Source organism: Taeniopygia guttata, chromosome 2, assembly GCF_048771995.1.
Source record: "Taeniopygia guttata chromosome 2, bTaeGut7.mat, whole genome shotgun sequence".
NCBI classification, from domain to species: domain Eukaryota; kingdom Metazoa; phylum Chordata; class Aves; order Passeriformes; family Estrildidae; genus Taeniopygia; species Taeniopygia guttata.
This window is the reverse complement of record NC_133026.1, coordinates 32,309,657-32,329,433: the sequence shown is the minus strand read 5'-3', so window position 1 is coordinate 32,329,433 and position 19,777 is coordinate 32,309,657. Positions and strand designations below refer to the sequence as shown.

At 39.5% G+C, this 19,777-nt stretch overlaps 1 protein-coding gene across 4 annotated transcripts; it reads right to left on the bottom strand.

Moving 5' to 3' along the window:
- Positions 1 to 638: 638 nt before the first annotated feature.
- CCDC126 (coiled-coil domain containing 126) lies at positions 639 to 19,700 on the bottom strand. Of its 4 annotated transcripts, XM_030264836.4 has the most exons (5): positions 19,546 to 19,700; positions 16,781 to 16,877; positions 5,433 to 5,572; positions 4,411 to 4,814; positions 639 to 2,237 (listed from the first exon to the last, which is right to left on the bottom strand). In XM_030264836.4, exons 4-5 carry the CDS (start codon positions 4,646 to 4,648, stop codon positions 2,056 to 2,058), a joined length of 420 nt encoding a protein of 139 aa, XP_030120696.1. In that variant the 5' UTR covers positions 4,649 to 4,814; positions 5,433 to 5,572; positions 16,781 to 16,877; positions 19,546 to 19,700; the 3' UTR covers positions 639 to 2,055. The 4 variants fall into 4 exon arrangements, with proteins under 4 accessions (XP_030120696.1, XP_012427179.1, XP_002192894.1 ...); XM_012571725.5 differs by lacking the exons at positions 16,781 to 16,877; positions 19,546 to 19,700 and adding an exon at positions 15,676 to 15,910; XM_002192858.7 differs by lacking the exons at positions 16,781 to 16,877; positions 19,546 to 19,700 and adding an exon at positions 15,676 to 15,910 and having other exon boundaries at positions 5,433 to 5,567.
- Between the last annotated feature and the right edge of the window lie 77 nt (positions 19,701 to 19,777).

Sequence of the window (19,777 nt, the reverse complement as noted above, 5' to 3'; positions counted from 1 at the left end):
TGGGGTAAGTTGTAGGCTTTCTGTTGGCTTTCTTCACAAGCCTTTGGTTTCTTTACACAACTTCCTACCTTTGTAGGGCTGCCACACCTCTCACATGTCCTGTCTAGAACAGGCTGCAGGGTGGAACATACAGATCTTTTCTTACTACTATTGCTAATAGCAAAGTCAGCTGAGACCCTCCCATCCTTACCCTTTTTTACCTTAGTCTGCACACCTTTAGTTTTGCCACTCTGAAAAGAACTATGTGTTTATAGCACAAAGGCTTTGGTTTGTAATTACCAAATATCTAGGAAATAAACCAGACAGATGGATATAAAAATCTATCTATCTTAATATTGTCAATCTGCAGGTTTAAAAGTTCTGCACAGTTCTTTACTCTTTGAAATTTTTGCCATTAAAGATCTAAATCAATTCTTTTATTTTTAATTCTTTCTCCCCTCACCACTAACCAAAGGAAAGGTTCAGGGCATTAGAATGTCAAGAGCAAAAGAACTCAGTGACTAAGAAGGAAGTATACCAGAGAGAGTACTACTAAAACTCAGAGATGTACAATTTTCCAATCCAGAAACTGCTAGAGCATATGTAGCAAGAATGACAACCATTTAATTACAAAAAACAAACAAACAAACCCAGGAATATTTACAAGTACAATTAAAAATTTATTTTTCTCTTTCCGCATTGAAGTGAGTACATGTTTACACACAATGTGACAAAAAGAATCATCTGAATACTAAATAAGTACGAATTAATATTGCAATTGTATTTTCCTTTATTACCATCACGAATATAAGCAGGAAAACAGAAGAGAGGAAAAAACTGCATAACTTTGCCTGGTATATCACCCAGTGCCTCTGGTTTTACTCATTCCCAAAACTTCACAGGACACTTTTGGCAAAAGTCCCTGAACATTCTGTCCCCCCCAACATTGAGTACAGTTTAAAAAACAGGTTCAGTGGCACTTCAATATTATTTCAGTAACATTTGAGATACAGTGCACCCAACACTGCATGCAATTCACTTTGCTGTAAGGCTGACTTAGATATAAGGCAAACATTACCTTAGCTCTCAAATATTCCATTATTAGACACCCTTAGTACACATACTGCTGTTAAATGCAGAGATGCCTTGATTCCCTTCATTGCTTTTCCTTCTGATCAAGAAAGTAATTCAGGGAGATGGTGTGCTATACTAAGCACAAACTGCAAGGCATTAAAATCTTAAAACAAACAGCAATGAATAAAAATAAACTATATTCACATATTCAAAACTTATTTCCATCACTTAAATAATTTTATCTGCAATTACAAAATACATACACTTAAATATCTTTTTAAGAAATAATAATCTAAGATATCACATATGATGATTTGCTTTTGATAATCTAACTGCCCTATCTCTGGCATAAAGATAAACCTGGACAGTGTTACTACCTAGAATGTTTTCCTATTATAATAAATTTTCTTAAATATACAGTAAATTCTCTTTAACTATTCTGACAGATAGTGCAAATAAAGACATTCTTTGGGTCACAATTTTAAAATATTACCACCAACGCTATCCTCAATTTAATATTGTTTTAGTAAATAAGTAAGAAAATATTTTAAATGTACACATCTTCCAACATCTGTTTAGCAACACATTTTCCTCAGTTACCTTGGCTTAATGCAGATCACAAAAAATGAATAAACTACAATACTGCTCACCTATCCAAAAGATATGTTATATTCATACTTAAATAAGTGTATTTAGAAACCTACCTATAAGTTTCTCATTGTTTTCCACGTATTGTTATTATCCAATGGCTTACTACATCAAATCATATCAAAATATCTTTAGAGACAACAAAGATCACTTCAGAAGCACTGCTCAATGGCAATGAAATAATGCTTTGAGAACCTAAGCATACGTTAGGCCTACATAGATCCAAGCACGTTGTAGAATACAATAGTTTGCGCTTGTTTTGGAGTCAACTACTGCTTTGCCTTAGCCAGAGGAAAAAAGCTTATCTTAAATATTATCCATCAATGACATAGCAACACAAAACAGGCTTGCTTGCTATCTAATGTTGCTTGCTGGCTTTACACGTTTGTTTGAAGTCACTGGCACCTGATGGTTAGTTCCATTCGTGGTGTTTGTTGCTGAGCCATTCACAACGATGTAATCAACCTTGTTTTCCAGTTTCACCAGGCGTTGTAAGATGTCATCCAGAAGAACAGCAATTGTTCTCTTAAGATCAGCTGAAGATAATGGAAAAAACAAATTACAGCCGGTTGTTTACTCTGTGTGGAAAAGAACTGCCATTTCAACATATTCACATCTTCAGACTTGCTATCCCCCTACCATACTTTTTGGATAGGAGTGCCAACTGGTCTAGAATACAGAATTAAACAGCTGCTTGAATTTTCTTTAATAACATTTCTTTGTTATTTTAGGGAAGGGAGATACCACCATAACAGGGAACTGTGAAGGCAGACAATTAAATACTAGAGTATAAGAACAAAAACACTAGCTGAACATTAGATGCGGCTATTCAAAGATATAATTTCAAATTTCACCCAGGCAACAGCATTGGAATACCCAGCTATGTCATCTTTTAGCCTTGGATGCAAGAGAGTATATCTAAATACTTTCCAGCATAAAAAAGGTAGTTAATAGCTTTCCCCTAAATGACAGATTTAGCCCATAGAAAAGCTGTTTTTAAAAGGTTTTTAGCTCATAGAAAAGCTGTCTTTATTGCTTCTTATATAAGCTATAAAGCTAGGGTAAAAAAATCTATTTATATCTTTATTGACTGAAAAATAAGAGAAAAGATGGTAAGAAAATTATGATCTGGAACACAAAACCAGTAACATCTTTCTACAAAAAACTATTTATGCTGCTGCCAATCACTACCTTCTTTCAGATTTGAAAAACATTAACAAACTTACTAGGTTTTACAAGGTGTTAAAATTCCCCTTACACATGAAGAATCTACAAACTGTCTCTACCCCCTGCCCTCTAATCAGTTAACTAAGCAGAAAGATTGGGGAGAAAGATCACAGGCATCAAAGTGAAAAAACAGGCGTAATGTTAATTTTGAAAAAAAAAATAAAAATTGCTAAACAATTCAAGCCAGAGCAGGGTCTGCTGTCACTAACAGAGGGTGGGTCATGTACTCTGTAGTATCATTCTGTGCTTAACAGTCTGATGGAGGGAATCGTCAAGTTTTAATTCTGATGATCAGCAGGTAGATCGTTATATTAAACTTCAGACAAAACCACAGAAGACAAGTCTCATTTGGAAATATGCTGTAAGACTTACAGAGCAGGAGAAAGCTGCAGTACACAAGGATTTTTTGGTTGTTTTTTTTTTTTTTTTAATTGCAGAAAAACTTAATTACACAGTAAAGAAAGGAAGTCCTTGATGCCAAAAAAAAAAAAAAGTGGGAGAAAACAGGGTAGAAAAGAGTAGGCAGTCTCTTTCTGTAATAAAAATTAATTTTAAGAATTAAAGAATTAAAGGTTTAAACTTTTTACTCTCCTATTCCTCTTGGGTTGTTCCTGCACATCTTGTTATCACAGATTTACTCTCTTCTTCCTTAGCAGCAGCAAAAAGACTTCAGACGCATTTTTGCTGCTTGCACTCTTACCAAAGGCCTACAAAGGGCATCCTACAACAGGCAGAGCCATTTAAAGAAATCTTAAAGGGATCAAAGTTCATTACTATACACCTTTTGAGATACTATTTTTAAAAATAAACAATTTTAGTTATCTTTTCCATGTTTCAGAATATAGTAAATACTGGCAACCTATTTATCAAGTTAGGTACATATTCACAAGACAGGCAAATAAGAGATATGATGCACCAAGTATTATAGCTCACAAGACAAGGGACATTGTCTCTTACGGCTACTTCTAAAACAAGGAGAGATTCTGCCAAAATCATAATTGCCTTGCAGTCTTGAGACTGCAAACTCAACTAGTATCTTCCTTTTTCATTGCTTTTTCAAGGAGAAGAAAATTCAATAAATAAAAGCAGGAAGCTAGAAATGAGATACTAGAAGAATCTGGAATGTTGAAGAGACTTCTATATAAACTTTGTCCCTGTATCAAGCACATGCTTATTCTTCAATAGCTGAAGATTCAGAAAAAGACAAATGTGCTGCTACTTCTGTAAGTAACTATATTCATGTACCTGAAGAGATCTAAATAAAATCCTGGAATGCAAACATGTCATGTATGAAGCTTGATTTTGCAACTCATCTTAATCTTCAACTTCATTGAATAAACTAAAATCAAATCAGTTAATACAGAAAAGTTTTTTTCTGCTGAAGAGCATAAACTACTTAAAAAAAAAAAAGAAAATTTATAACTTTACAGTTTTCAGAAAAAGAATATATTCAAGTAACTAGTATGGCTTTTTTCCTCTTACCATATCCTGACACAGAGGCTCCACCACCACCATTCATCAGGTTTTTGTTTTCTTCTGCCAGTGCTTTGACATATCTTTTACTGAGATCTAATATCTGTCCACGCAACTCAGCACTGCTTTGACGTCTTGGATACTGGAAAGTGTAGCGTAGCAACATCAAACCCCAAATGATTCCAAAGACTAGTAAAAACATACTCAGTTTCTGGGACATATTTTTTCTTGAAAATGTTAGAAACATCTCTGATGAAGGCCACAGGCACGTCCTAACTTCGAGAAAGGCAACTGAATTTGTATTTTTCTAATTATATTACATATTAAACAAAAATAATATTTCTATGAAGTGAAAAATCTTCTGGCTGGATCATCTTGAATTTATCTTCTCATGTTTTAGCTGGTCTTGATTCCTGAAATTTGTAAAGTACGACTTGGTTATTCAAAACTGCTACAGTTGTTGAGATCAAGAACAAATATCAGTTTCTGAATATGGTATTATTGCATCATCTAGCAAACAAGTTTTTTTATCTGCTTAGAGGTTCAGTTATATTTCCTTCTCAATTGTTATTTACAGGGTTTCCTCTTCCTATTTTTACTGATTTTTATTCTCCAAAAATCAAAACTTCTGTGCTGCCACAAAGCACCACAAGTATTTTAAAAACTGGAATTTAAACTGACGTTAAACCCAAATGCATTTGAAAGAAGATTTGCAGTATCTAGAAGAGAGCTGTATAACATTTCTGTACAACATTGGGATGAGTTATACACATACATCTAGACACAAGATCTTGTGAAATGATTCACATGATTCTTATTCTTCACTTTGACGTACAGCACAAGTGTGAACAGACAACACATGGAAAGATGTTTCTTGGTTGGTTAGTTAGTGCAAAGTTTCCTCTCCTGGGTTTGTACACCATTAAGGTTTTTTATTTGCCGTGGTGTCTTATTACTGAATAGAGATAAAACCAAAATAAATTGGCACATTGCACTTCAGGATTTTATTTTGACTTCTAAAAATGTCTTACCATAGAGTACCCAATTCTGATCCTTCAAGAGATGAAGGCTTCAGGAGGAAAGCAAATGGTAGGAAAGCTTCATAAGTTAAATAACAAATGTTCAGACAGTTGGAAGCAGTTTGAGCCACACATCTTCAGGAATGTCTGTACTGGGAAAAAAAAAGATTTAAATAAAAAGTGAGGATATCTTCATTTACTTGTGGAGTAGTTATAGTTGAAGGCTTCAAGCTACATGTGTTTAAATCAGAACTACATTTTCAAACCTAACTTCAAGCAATTGTTAGGGAAGAACATAGAATTACTCTCCATTTTATTATGAATGCATAAATTTGAATGCCCAGTAACTGACTTCAACATACTTTAAAAAGAAAGCTTGGTAAGCATCTCACTCAGCATCTCCTTCTTCTTGTGTTATAAAACAGTGACAACAGACGTTCCAGATTAATCATATATGTACATGCACATATATTTACATAGGCATAATTCTCTTACTAATTTTTACCCCTCAAATAGATCCCACATTTTTCCATGTGCATACCTCATATTTTTCATTTTTCATCTATCTCTGACACTACTCCAATTATTCAATACTTTCTTAAAAGAGAGCATCTATTATTTAATATTGTCCAGATAAAGCATTTTACACAACAGTAACATTTTTCCTCACTATTCCCAGTTCTTCCCCACATACTACCTGTCACAAGCACTTTTTAGACTGAAATTAGGCACGTAATAGAGTTCCTCACCAGACTTTCTGTAGTGGCATTTACACCTCAGTTTGTATCAGAATATTGAGACCGAACTTCTTGTGCTGCTGAGCTCTCATCTAAATCTAACTCTGCCCCTATGGCGCTTTTCATCCCCTCCACTGACCAGTTCCATCAGCCTTATGCCGACACCCCACTGTCTGCTGCCAACACAAGTGTCACTGCCAGCAGGGCGCCGGGCTCTGCTTGTGCTTACCCTTCACTCTTCAGATAATCCTCTCCACAGGCGAGCCAGCATGCCTGATTCAAGTGGCAAATTTTTGAAGTGCTCTAAAATCAACATGCATATCTAAATTATTCTGGAAATTATTAACTCAAGGCAGGGGCGACATCAGGAGTTGGGCACTAAAGTTGCCATAAAGTAACAACCAGTTGTGTGTAAAATGCCATATGGCAGCCAGTGCCAGTACATAAACTCTGACTGCTGAGCTCTAATGTAAGTGGCAATCCCAAGTCACTGAATGAAGTGACTTGGTGACTGTGCACAAGGACAGAGAGCAAACACACAGTAATATGAATTCCCACTGTAAATGCAGTGGGATATACTTGGTTCAAGGGATGTGCTTAATCCCCCTAAACTGTTTTAAGATACTAATTTGTCTTAAGTACATAAAATAAGTGGGAAAACGATAAAAACTTACATTCCACAGCATGAATATCTGGAATTGTGTGGCTTAAGATTTCCTGAAACAGATCCTCCCCAAACATGCACTAACCAAAACTTCTTTTCCCTAGCTCTTTGCCAAATCCACGGCTCTACACACAGACTTTAATGAATGAACTGCACTCACATCATTATGTATCTACATAATCTCTGAACAGTATCAAAAATTGGGGAAAACATTATGAGGTCCGGGAGAAGAGTATTCATGTGACGGCTCAGAAGACCAAACTAAGAAGACAGTGTCTTCTGGAGTATCTCTCCAGACGACACTAAGTTTCAAACCTCATTTCAAACAGTCTCTACTTCTTCTATTAAAAAAAAAGACTGAAAAGAACAGACAACTCTTGAGTTCACCTCTCCACAGATCTCCGGCCTGTATCAGTATCTCATCCTGAAGCATTTAGACAATATCACTACAGTCCTTTGGAGTAGAAATAACTCTGCCATCACTCTGTAAATAAGACCACAAGCCAGGATAAGAGGTCTAGCCAAGAAGAACAGATTTAATAAACTCCTGCCAAGCAGCAGCAGGAATTGCAGACTGGGCCATCGCCATCTATGTCTGATTCACAGTGCACACACTGACTACTGAAACGAATGGAAATCAAGGACTTAACCTGCTGGGAAATTGCATAACATCCACATAGTGACATGAGGTAAAGGAACTCAGAGCAAGGTCTACCAAAATGAAGAAAACTATTTGTACTTGCCACTTTTCCTACAAATTTTTAAAGGCCATTCCCTCTTCATGAATTCCAGTGTAATCTCAAAGCTCTGGAGATTTGGTCTCCTCTTTCCCCCTGAAGTGCATGCACTTCTAGTGACTCATAAGACACTCCCTGCAACACCCTTGGGGTTAAAATTAAATTAAATTAAATTAAATAGCAAGCTTCTGCCCAAATGATTTGGAAGTAGGAAAAAAAAAAGAGTATCGGAGCAGCAGGCACACATATTAGGAAGGAAATAGCACAGTAAGATGGATGGACTGGAATTTTCTTGTACCTCTTGTTGCCCTGAAGGGTCAGCATTTCTTGACAAGAACTTTATAGTTTCGACAAAACTTGGGCTCAGACTGGACCTTTGTTTTCAGTAATTTAGAGGTAGCATCCCATAAGACAACAGCACACATGAAAGGAAGTTAGTGCACTTTGTGATCTTTTTTCTCCCTCATTCTCTTAAAACACGCAATATGCTGAGTTGGAAATCCTCCCTGAGCAGGAAAAAAAGGAAGCTGAGACTTCCTTCTTCACACTGATTTATCCTGGTTGGAAATGCTGGCACTCTTCCAACCGCAGCTGAGGGACTTTTGTGGCAAAGGCAAAGCACTGCAGAGAGCAACAGGAAAAAGGATGCATCAGAGCTATAACCTTGCTGCAATTCCTTCCATCTCTAATCACGGGGACTGAGATAAAAGGCAGACAACCATGAAGATGAAGCAGTACAACCAGAACAAAATTTGAAAGTCTGAGGAGGGAAAGAAAAGAAACAAAATCCCAAAACAAAACAAACTCAAATCAAACAAAACCCCTGAGTTGACTGCAGGCAAACTGGCAATCCAAGAATACATGAAGAATGTCTTCCAGATAATTGTTTCAATTAGCAGCCTAAAGGAACCAATTCAAGAGCCAGTTTCGCAAAGTACTTTAAATCAGCATGCATATTTAAATTATTCTGAAAGTTACAAGCTCAAGCCAGGAACAACATTAGAACTTAGAGCTACAACCAATTCCTGAATGAGGAGCTGACATTAGGTTTGCCTTTCACAGACATATAAACAGCTTGGTTTTCTTCACTGTTGATTATCTAAGAAAAGTGCTGCCAAAACCTACCAATGTGGATACAACTTTGTCCAGTGGTACCACAACACTGACATCCATCTGGCAACAAAACAATGAACTAAGACACTCATCCACTCCAAAATAAAATCATGTCTCTATCCTCTATACATGTATTTCAAAAATCAGTCATATATACATTATATTATTGACTACATGAAACAAAAGGAGCAAAGATAAAAGAAAGGGCTATAGAAAATGCATTATATGTTCCATAATATAGCAAAGTTATGCTTTACTCCTTAACTAGCATCAGACTTCAGTTTGAATACTGACCCTTCTCCATTGAAACTAGCCCACATCTACAAAGCATCCTTCTTGAATTTTGTTGCAAACTCTTCCTCTTTACTCATTCCCAGAAAAACCAAGATATTATATTAACATACAACACAAAAATTAAACAGTCTATTATGCAAAGGAATGCCTCATGCATGCTCTGAAACAACCTCAGGTTATCAGGAAAACAAGGCATACCTAAATCCTTAAAAGCTTATTTCACCTTACAGCACCGCCACTTCTGCCAGTCAATGAGCCCATGAAAGACTGGCACATATTTATATTCATTTTTCTAGCCTGCCCAAGCGACTTCAGCCTTCTTAGACCACTAGAAATGGTTGCAGGGCAAATTTAAACCTGTCCTGCAGAGATGATTTGTGTACATTCTAGTTTGGAAAAATGTACAGGACAGATGACAGTAACTATTTGTAAGAGAAAAGGAAAGCAGCAGGTCCATCAGGTATTTTTGGTAGTTATTAATAAGCAGTTTGCAGATGCAAAGAACACAGAAAACCAAAGCTTGATAGAAACATATTTGATTCAAAGATCAAAAATACTTTTAAGAATAAAGCCAAGAAAAACGCAATGAAAAGAATATTAACTTATAGTCAAATAAAGTCACCTCTTTGGTCATGTATTTTGAAAGACAGAATCGCAGCAGCTCCTCAGTGATACTCTAGAGACTGAGTCTCTCACACACTCATATATTAGGAAAGTAGACCAGATAAGTGGGAATTTTACTCCATCTATTACTTACTACCACAATATTTATCTGTTCCACACTTTCAAATTATGATCAACAACATGACACTGTGCATTCAAAAGCAGGTCTGGCTTTGCAACCAGATTTTAACTGCATAAAAAGAAGAGGTGATTTATCAAAACAGATCTTAAAAAAAAAAGCCATATACAGTCCTTGAAACACGCATCCAATTAAAGAGTAAGTGGAAAAAAACTTGCAATAGAACAGACAGCAGACAGAAATCAGGACAGTTCAAATAAAAGCCGACATTAAAAATTACTATAAAATAATTGTACAGTACAAATTTGGAATTTATTATCATCTCAGTGAGAGCACAAAAAGTTTATAAAATTATTAACAATTTTAAATTACCATACTAAAATTACATCTGTACAAGAAATTACTATTAAATTCATGGCAACAAACATACTGCAGTACAGAGAGGGTACTGTATCAGTAAACAAAAAACTGCCTCTACATATGCAGAATTATACTTCATTGCAAGAGCCAACAAACATTTCAGGAAGACAAGAATCACTGAGCATTACAGAATACCAGGAAAAAAATTTCCATGGTAGCATCACGCTCCATTCTATTATTTCCCCTTTTTTGCATCTATTTACAGAGTGCACCCTCTGGCCCATTTGCCTCTGTGACCTCCAAAGTATTTTGTTTTCTAATTTTCCAACAGAAAACTATGAGTATCACTCAGCTGACAGGAATCAATCGTGCTGACCATTCTGAGAGCAGACAGGCTGGCTTTATGGTATTTGGAAAACCCTCAGTCATTTCTGTGAAGCAATTAAAATGGGAAGTCTAAAGAATGACTGATACACACCAAAACAGCACAGAACATATTCACTAGACAATTAATTTTAGAAGAATGAGACAATGGAATAAGCACCTAGAAGCCCAGGAGCTCACATGCTGAGACTTTTTGGAATGTCAAAAACGATACTTGTATTCTGGTAATTTGCAGTCTTAGATGTTGGTTTGGCAGTAGGTGAAAAAACTACATGAGACTTTTTGGAATGTCAAAAACAATACTTGTATTCTGGTAATTTGCAGTCTTTGATGGCTGTTGGTTTGGCAGTAGGTGAAAAATCTACATGAGGTGCAGCTAGCATACAGGTGCCCAAAGAAGTGAAGTGTTTACACAGAGCCCTGATCAAAACTGGTGTGTAAGGAAGTACCCCATTCCTCACATTTTTATGAGTACACAAGTTCTTGAGAAGGTGCCAATGTGACTACTGCACTGTACTGGCATGTCCATACTGGTGACTGTCCTTTGGTTCCCGGGTTCATTAATCAGGTTCACTCAGACAGCTGCACAGTGCCACAAAGAGCAGGATATTCTACTTGGAACCAACTATTAACAGCAATGCCAGTTCCCAGACAAATGAAAACACATTTAGCTGTCTTTTGATAAAATTTACTCTCAGCACTTCAGTATTCCTATTATTAGTGTAAAATTTGGTCAACAGAAAAATATCACAGCAGAAAGGGAAAAGAGGATCTATACTGACAAAACATCAGCAATGCCTGACAAAAAACAGCCCACCAAAATCTGCTGATGAAATTCAAGGGTCTTTCCAAACTGCATTGCAGATAAGTAGACAGAAGACTCTGTTTATATTAATAGCTGCTAGACTCATGTGAAAATATCAATACTATGAAACGTGCTGCTATGTTAAGAACAGGTAAGAAGGAACACTTCTAGGCAAAAAAAGGCTGCCTTATCACGACGAAGGCTGCTGGGCTGTAGGTTTTAGCAGTTCTGTACCACTTTCAGACCATGCTGCCAAAGGAGTCTGCCTTTGTGTCTTTTCCAGGACATCTATCTTTATATCTTCCCCTACCGCATGTGTTCCTTCATTCCCTGCTTCTACATGCCCAAGACTTGCAATTACCTTGGCACACTGAAAAAAAAAAAATCCTTTTGCCTTATTGCTAGCTGCCTTTTGGGGAACATCTTTAATGGATATTCCAAGTGAAAGAAACATTAAGTCTAAGGGAATAGCAAAACTGGATAACTACCAAAAATACCTACTCTTCTACAAAAAAAAGATGAAAATTTTGTGTGCTCCCAACAGCTCCTGTCTCTCAATGCATATATCTCAAAGGATATATGGGCCAACAAAAGCCACAGCTCATCAAGCAGACACAGTGTTGCTGCTGACGAGCTGCTGGGACTACCTCAAACGTACTTAAACCAGGATCAGTTTTACCTCCTACAGACTTCTAAGAACAGCACCAATTTGTCTTGTAGATGAACTTCAAGTTGAGAGCACAAACATACTGCTTTCAACTTGAAAACCCACACAGCAAGCTTACAGTGGCTCTGGTATAAAATTATCTGAGAGCCCAAACACTAGACTACCTTTTGTCAGTATTTTAGAAATCCTGGGAAGCTGTTTCTATTCAAATGCATGCATTCCTATTTTAATTGCTTTTGTTTTACACTTTCTACCAATAATTATTTTCATTTTGTATTGTGTCTAAGAAGCCTTCTCAAGTACCTTAGAGTACCTTTTTTTTCCCAACACCTTCCCCCTTTATTTTTGTCTACTACTGCCAATGAATACTTTTAAAATAAACCAACCATTTAAAAACAGAAATTCTTTGTTCCTTGCCTGTGGGCAGTCAGCCAAGATTCAAGCTTCTGAGAGGGGAAATGGCTTGGCAAGGCTTGTGAAGGAAATTAAAGCAAGCAGATATCAATAGGGACAGTATATCAATAGAGACAGTTTGCTACACTTGCTGAACTTGCCCTCCTTCCACTGGGCCCCAAAATATTTCTACATCTCTGTATCAGATTCTTAAAAATAATAATAGTGGGAAAAAATATTTTTTAAAAAATTCTCAGCTTAATTTTCCCTGGGACACTTTTCTCTATTTTCTCTTCATGCTTTATTGCCACCATTCAGGTCACTATAGGACCCTTGCTCCTTGATAGGAGTCACTTATGACAGAGCACAAGGCACCTTTTTGGCTTCCCACTTTCCAGTAACACTGCCACAATTTATCAATTGCAGGCTACGACAAGTACCCCATAGTACTCCATTGTGAAACTTCACAGCTGTCCTTGTATCACTCTTTCCAAAGCCCCTGAGGCTCCAAAACTTCCTCCTGAGATGATAATGTTTAGCTAATTTTGACTAGTTTTACAGAGAGCCAAGCCTACAAGATGATGCCTGTACGTTACTAGTAAGAGAGGGACTTTCAATGAACATTTTCAAGAGACCTAAAAGGAAAGCAGGTGTCACTGAAGAGAATCAAGAGGGGAGGGGGAGACAATTAACAAAGTGACAGCTGCAACGGGGGAGAGATTGCCACAGCTCACACATGTACACAAAGTGCACCACGCAAACACTATTCCTGTAGAACTGCAACAAAAAAAAAACACTTGTTCCACTGGGGAGAGAGGAAGAATTTAACTTGTCTGGTTTTCTTCCAACAAATATGTACAATTCAAACTGCATATGAATTTGTCCACCAAAATTATGTTTCTATGGCAAAACTGCAATGCAGACGAGGCTTTGGATTCATGCTCCTTCCCAGTAGGCTGACCCAGGTGAAGATTTCAGAAAAATAACACTGGAGGAAATATTAAGGATAAGTGATTTCTTCTACATCTTTTCTTCTACAATCTTACTTCTAGATTGACTTGTCAGCTCTCAACGTGGCATAGTAATGGACTATGACAGGCATTCGTTAACTGTAACACCTCAGTGGTGTGCACTGCAAAATACTTTATTATTTACATTAAGGAAAAGGTGACCAGAAATTTAACTGGATTATTTATAACATGGTAGCCTCCTATTTCTTTAGTATTATGGAAGAAACCAATTTCATTTGAATAAGTTTTACATTCCTTTGTCTATGCCTCTAGTTCAGGCCCTATTTTACATGGGCAAAGCACCCATTCAGTTCTGAGCAATCCAAAATTAATCTTCTAAATTACATATGCAAATGTTAATATATCTATTTTTTTTGCAAAGTTTGTAATTTTTTTTTAGTAAACCATAGAAGAAAATATAAGAGGCCGTTATTAATAATGCTCAGTTGAGAAAACCCATAAAATGCCACAAATTATAAATCACAGGTGAAAGAGGTTGTTAAAAAACAAAGAGCATAAAAATACATTTTATCAGTAAACTTGTACCAGGAAAAACAGATTCATTTGAGTGACTGAGCCTCACAGATTTTTGACAGCTACTGGAAAATGGTTATTTTTGACACTAGTTTTCAGATACATTGACAACACAGCTGACAATTTCAGCTGACAGCATGCATTTATCCTACTTGCAAGCATTTAGGCAAGATGCAAGAACTAGTCCCCTTTACTATTCTCGGAAAAGGTACAAGTGACCATGAACTCCAGGGGAAATATCTTACTTTTAGCAGCTAAATGACATCAAATCCCCAAGATACATCACAATTTGGGATTAACTGATACTAATGCCTCCTTCGAGGAGATAACAGCCAAAAGGAGTCTCTAAAAGCAGATACTACAAAAGCTTTAAAAAGAAAAAGCTGGGGGGTGGGGGGAGAGGGAGGCAAGAAAGTACCTTTATTTCCAACTGCAAAAAACTTTAGGAAAAGGACCAAAGGAATTCCAGCATAATTGCTTAATTCTCTGGAGCTCTCCAGTACCTGTTAAACAGCTACAGTTTTAACACCTAAAATAACAAACAGAGGCCAGAATAATTTAGGCTTTATACACACGAGTATAAAGTAAAAACAGGTACAAACAGGAACAAAAATAACAATAAATTTCTACATTTGGTCTAAAACTGCAATCACACTGTTTGTGACACTACCAGCAGATGCTACTCACAATCGAATATTATCTTCATATTGTCTCCTTCCTCTGATAGTCTCATGAGAGTAAAACAGCAATTCATTACATTTGTTCCAAAATTAACACTATGTTACAGTTAGCACAAATCACATGCACACTAGGATATACATAATGTTCACATTCTCAGGGTTCTCTTAAAATAAAAAGTTACAACTCCTAAAAAGATCACTTTTAACAGTGAAAAAACACATCTGTCTGCTCCTAGTTCACCCACTGGGAGGAAAAACAACAATCCCCCCCCCCCCAAAAAAAAACAGCAATCAAAAAGAACTAGTTAACCCATTCTGAACTGTTCTAAGGAAACTCCACATCGTGTCATAGTATAGAACAAAAATTATCTTTCCTTGTTTTGTGGCAAACAAACACAGAAATTACACTGCACTCCACTTGTCAGTATCTTTTAGATGACAAGAGACATCAAAGAAAATTTACAGGATGCTACCATGTTAGGTTAGGGAACCGAAAAGAGAGTTTATTAATAATGAATGATGAACAGAGCTACCAAAATAAGGTAGACATAATAGTATGTTATTCATGTTTACCAAAATCAAAGGTAAGTGCAGTCAAAGCATCATCAGATGTTACAAATAAAAGCAATTTTATTATATTGTAAGAAGGAAGTGCTGTGCTGCAACTCTTGCCGTCAAAAAAATCCATGTATTACAATCTCCTGAAACTGAATGTTTCAAATCTTGCAGACTTCATTCAGTATTACTTTTTCCTGTTTCTTCAATACCACCAACGAGACCAATTTCAGTGAAATATTTACCCGTTTGTTTTGGGGTTTTTTATGCAGACTTGCTAGTGCCGGAAGATCACTTAACTTGACATTGTTAAGGATCCTGCCTTTGCCTGAATATGATTTTTTTTTTTCCTTCTTGCGAGTTCCATCACATCACTCTAATCATGCTTTACCTCCCTGGAAGTTATGTCCTTACAGCAGGAGGCATCGATCTTGCAGAGTCACTGCAGTCATAGCTTAAGACTGGAAGACCACTGCTAGCGGCGAAGGAAACCAGAAAACCCTCGGTCGCTCCACCGCTTCCTCCCCACCCAAGGACACTGCATCACGGCCGAAGGAGCCCCGAGCGCAGCACAACTCACCTCGGCGGTACCGGGACGCGCCGGGCAGGAAGCCCGAAGCCAGAGGAGCCCGTCCGCAGCTCCCGGAGGAGGGGCGGGACAACGCGGGCGCTCAGGCGCGGTGCGCACCCGCGCGTGCGGGAGAGCCGCAGCCGCCCTGCGCCACCCCGGTCCCGCCCGAGCGTGCAGCCACCCGCAGCCCTTCCCGCTGCAAACACACACACGGACGGACGGTCCCCCCACACACGCTCCCGCCGCCCCGGCCCAGTGCGCGGCTCTGGGGCTCGGCCGGGGCCGGGGGGTGCCCCCCTGGCGCCGCCCCCGCGCAGCGCCCCCCGCCGGCCGCCGCGCGCTACCTCCGCGCGCTGCCGCCTCCGCCGCCTCCTCCCGGCCCGCGCCCGCGCGCCGCTTCCGCCCGCCCGAAGCCCCGCCCCCGCCGCAGCACGCGCCCGCCCCCCAGCGGCGGGAGGGGGAGGGGGCAGGCGCTGCGCCCCGCCGCGCTGAGGGGAGCTCGTCCTCATCCTGCTCCGGGCAGCGCAAAGCGGGCTGGCGTGTTTAGTCCAGGGAAAACTGAGACGGGGTCTCATCAGTGCCTTCAAGTATCTCAAAGGCGAGTGCAACAGGATGGGGACAGAGCTTTTGGTGGTGCCCCGCGACAGGACGGCGAGGAAAGGCCGTGTACTAAAACACAAGTTCCACTTCAACATGAGGAATAAATTCTTTGCGTTGAGGGTGGCAAAGCACTGGTACAGGCTGCCCAGGGAGGTCATGGAGTCTCCCACTCTGGAGACATTCAGAACCCACCTGGACACATTCCTTTGTCACCTGCTCTAGGTGACCCATAGCAGGTGGTTGGACCAGGGGAACTCCAGAGGTCCCTTCCAATCCTAAGGATCCTCTGGTTTTTCGTGGCTGGGGTGGTATATAAACCTCCCCCACACCACCCTCACCGTGATAATTGCCTAAATACAATTCACTGTGAGTGCAGGACTGTGCCAAAGTCACCCCAGGCTCCTCCTGCAAGGTGGTGTTTGAAGGAAGCTGGTATCAGTTAAGGAAAGGTGAACATAAGGGTAAAGGAAAGAACACGTTCAACAGCTGCACGGTTGATAGCATTCAGAAGTACCTGTTGGTCACCTTATCTCGATCCCTTCAGCGTGCATTTCCCTTCCAGCGTGCCTCAGAGGCCATATGGCTTCTCCGTGCTTTTCAACCTGCATATTCTGCACGGGTTAGACACAGGAAAAAATCAGCATTTAAATGTGATGCTGTTCTAGATAAAAGGATATTGATACATCAGAGGGGTTAGTGGCCTAGACCTAAGTATACAGACAAAACTCTTGGCAGGTGCTATGTCAGCTGATGAATCTGAGATGTGTGATAAAAACTATATGACAGAACAACATCAAGCACAGTGTTTCTTTTCAGTGACATATGAAAATGAAACCTTAAAAGTATTTATATAGTCCTTATATTTGTGGGTAATAATACTCTCGGTATCATTTCAAAGGGTAGATAGAAAGCCCAGGATTGCAGGTATGTTGCAGTGTTCTGTATTATTTGTCAAAATAATCATAAATTTTAAAACCCTACCAGAATTAGATTGCTGCTGCCATGTTATTTCATTCCTCTCCTGCCAATCATTATCTGTAGACAGTCCTTTCAAATTTAATTTGCATAGATATTGCTCTATCCTGTTCAAATATGTACTAAGAATTTCCTCTCCTAATATGTTTAAACTGCTAAATGGTAATGGCTAGAGAACAGCACACTAATCAATATGATCTGAGATTAGCATAGCTTCTGCCTCCTTGCTTAACCAGTTAATCTTATAATCTGTATATGCAGATAAGAACGAACACATGCAACTTTATACTTGCTTTACTGCCACTCCTATTTTTCCCTCTTTCTGACCCCTTACCAGTTGTTTATACCCTTTCCCTTTAGCGAATGGGCCTGATTTGGGCCTCTCTTTCCCCCCCGCAAAGTGTATTTTTTTCCAAAATCACGAATACTCTATACTTACTACTGCATTAAAGCTAATGCTGTATTAAACCAGTGTCTTAATATTTCTTGAAAAACCTCTATAAGGCATGCTTGAAGTACGTGTAATCATAGGAACGAAAATTTATTTGTAATTAAAGAGGAACGGACTAAGAAATTGACTGAAACTTTTTAAGTAAATGACATGAAAGAAACTTTTACCCAAAATTAAATATTTTGCAGACCTAGATGACAAGGAAGACTTTTTCTCAATGCTGCCTTCTTTACCATTGAGAGACAATTTACTCTTCAATCAATTATTTGCTTCTGAATCACCAAGAAAAAATAGCAAGGGCTGTCATGTACAGTTCCAGCCTTCCATTTACAACAGAAGTACAAAATAACCAACACCATTTATGGTCCAGGTAGGAAGGAACAGAACCATTCCTGTAAAGAAGAGTGTATGTCAAGGCTCTTTTAGAACCTCAAGCTGCGGTGACCATTGGCTACCAGCGTTCATGTGACATCTCCACTGGGACAAAGCACTTGGGAACCCAGTGCTTTCCTGCACTGACAGAGCAAGTTTAGCTGTTTCATCATCTTGGGAAATTTTCTGACTTAAGGCACTGCATACCTGGCCTCAATTGCCTGCAAGGTATCAGCTGCTGTGGCTATTGGTGCATACTGGAGCAGGAAGTACCAAAACTGCATAGGATACAGGATCAGGGAAACCCTTCTGAGGTGAGCAGAAAGCATAAAGTTTTTAATAAAACCATGGTTAAAATGAAATTCTCATGATTGCAAGTCAAAAGCTAGCCCTTTGTTTTGTGGAAGCACGCAAGACTGGATCCTGTGACTTTACCTCCATGTATGTACAATAAAAGCAGCCCTCCAGCCTTGCATATTAAATATCTTCTTGCCATAACACAAGACCCCCGATGACACAGACCCATACAACTTCTTCATATGGTTGCATAAACATGTCGCTGTCGAGGCAGGACGGGAATGAAGAGACTCATTTACACTCTCTCCAGCTCTTTCCCAGGCGTCTGCCTGGCTAGAAACTCTCAGTTTCTTTTCTTTGACTGAATCTGAGTCCCACATTAACACATTCATATAAATGTTTTTCCTTGCACTGCGGGAGCAGAACCCCAGAGAATGTGCTGGGAGAGGTGGAGGATACGGGGACACAGGAGCAAGGCTGATAATTTTCACGGCGTGAAGGAGCAGTCCTCGTAGGAGAGAGGAGGAGGCCGCTGTGCGTGGAGTGGCAGGAGGGGTGCGGCGCTGCCCCGTGTTGTCTCAAAGTAAGTAAGCTCCTTTCAGCCGGTGTGCAAGAGGCCAGTCCACACACAGAGTCGAGATATTTGATTTATTGATGGTTCCGCGCAGAGAGGGGGGCTGAGTGGGAAATCCACAAAGCCTTCACGACGACTCCCAAAATTTTCCCTATTTATACATTTTAGCAACAAAGGCGCTAACGTTCATTGGCTACACGTTACCTCGTTCTCTTACTAATTAGTATTCTATCTTCTGTTTGTTAATTATTGTCTCGCTTCTCATGCTAATTGACCTGCATGCTCAGCCTTTCTCTTCTTTTGAGTCGGTGGTCTGTGAGCTGGTCACACGTCTCCCCCTGCCGGAATTACCTTTTACCCAGTCAGAGCTGCTTCCGTACAGTCGCCAAGTTGTCTTTAACAGTTTCTTCCTTATCTTGGGGGTTCTGTCGTATGTCCTTGTGGCTCATGAATTCTGCGTTCTTTGTGCCCACTATCAGTGGTAACTCCTTCTTCCCAGGATTTGTTAATCTCCTCCTAGGTCGGACATCACTGAAACATGTCCAGCCCCCTGAGCAAGGCAATTCTACCGACAGCTAATTCATCTTTTTAACGCCCGGACATCACTTACCTCTTGCTTGTTAGCTGCCTGTTTCAGGGATTAAATCTCCCTTCTTAGTCATTAGGCGTGAAAGCTCACAAATATCAGACATCAAAGAACACCCTTTCTTAGGCACATTTGTTCACGTATTCCACATTTCGCAGCCCCGCTCGCACACCTGGAGGGGAGGGGCGGGGCCGGCGGAGGCGCGCTGCCGGGCGGCGGGAGCGCGCATGCGCGGCGGGTCTCCCCGCAGCGCCCG

Coding starts and splice junctions, on each gene's coding strand:
- CCDC126 (XM_030264836.4), bottom strand. CDS start 4,648: ATGTTTCTAACATTTTCAAGAAAAAATATGTCCCAGAAACTGAGTATG. Junction 2,238..4,410: donor AGCCTCTGTGTCAGGATATG/GTAAGAGGAAAA, acceptor CATTATCTTCAG/CTGATCTTAAGAGAACAATT.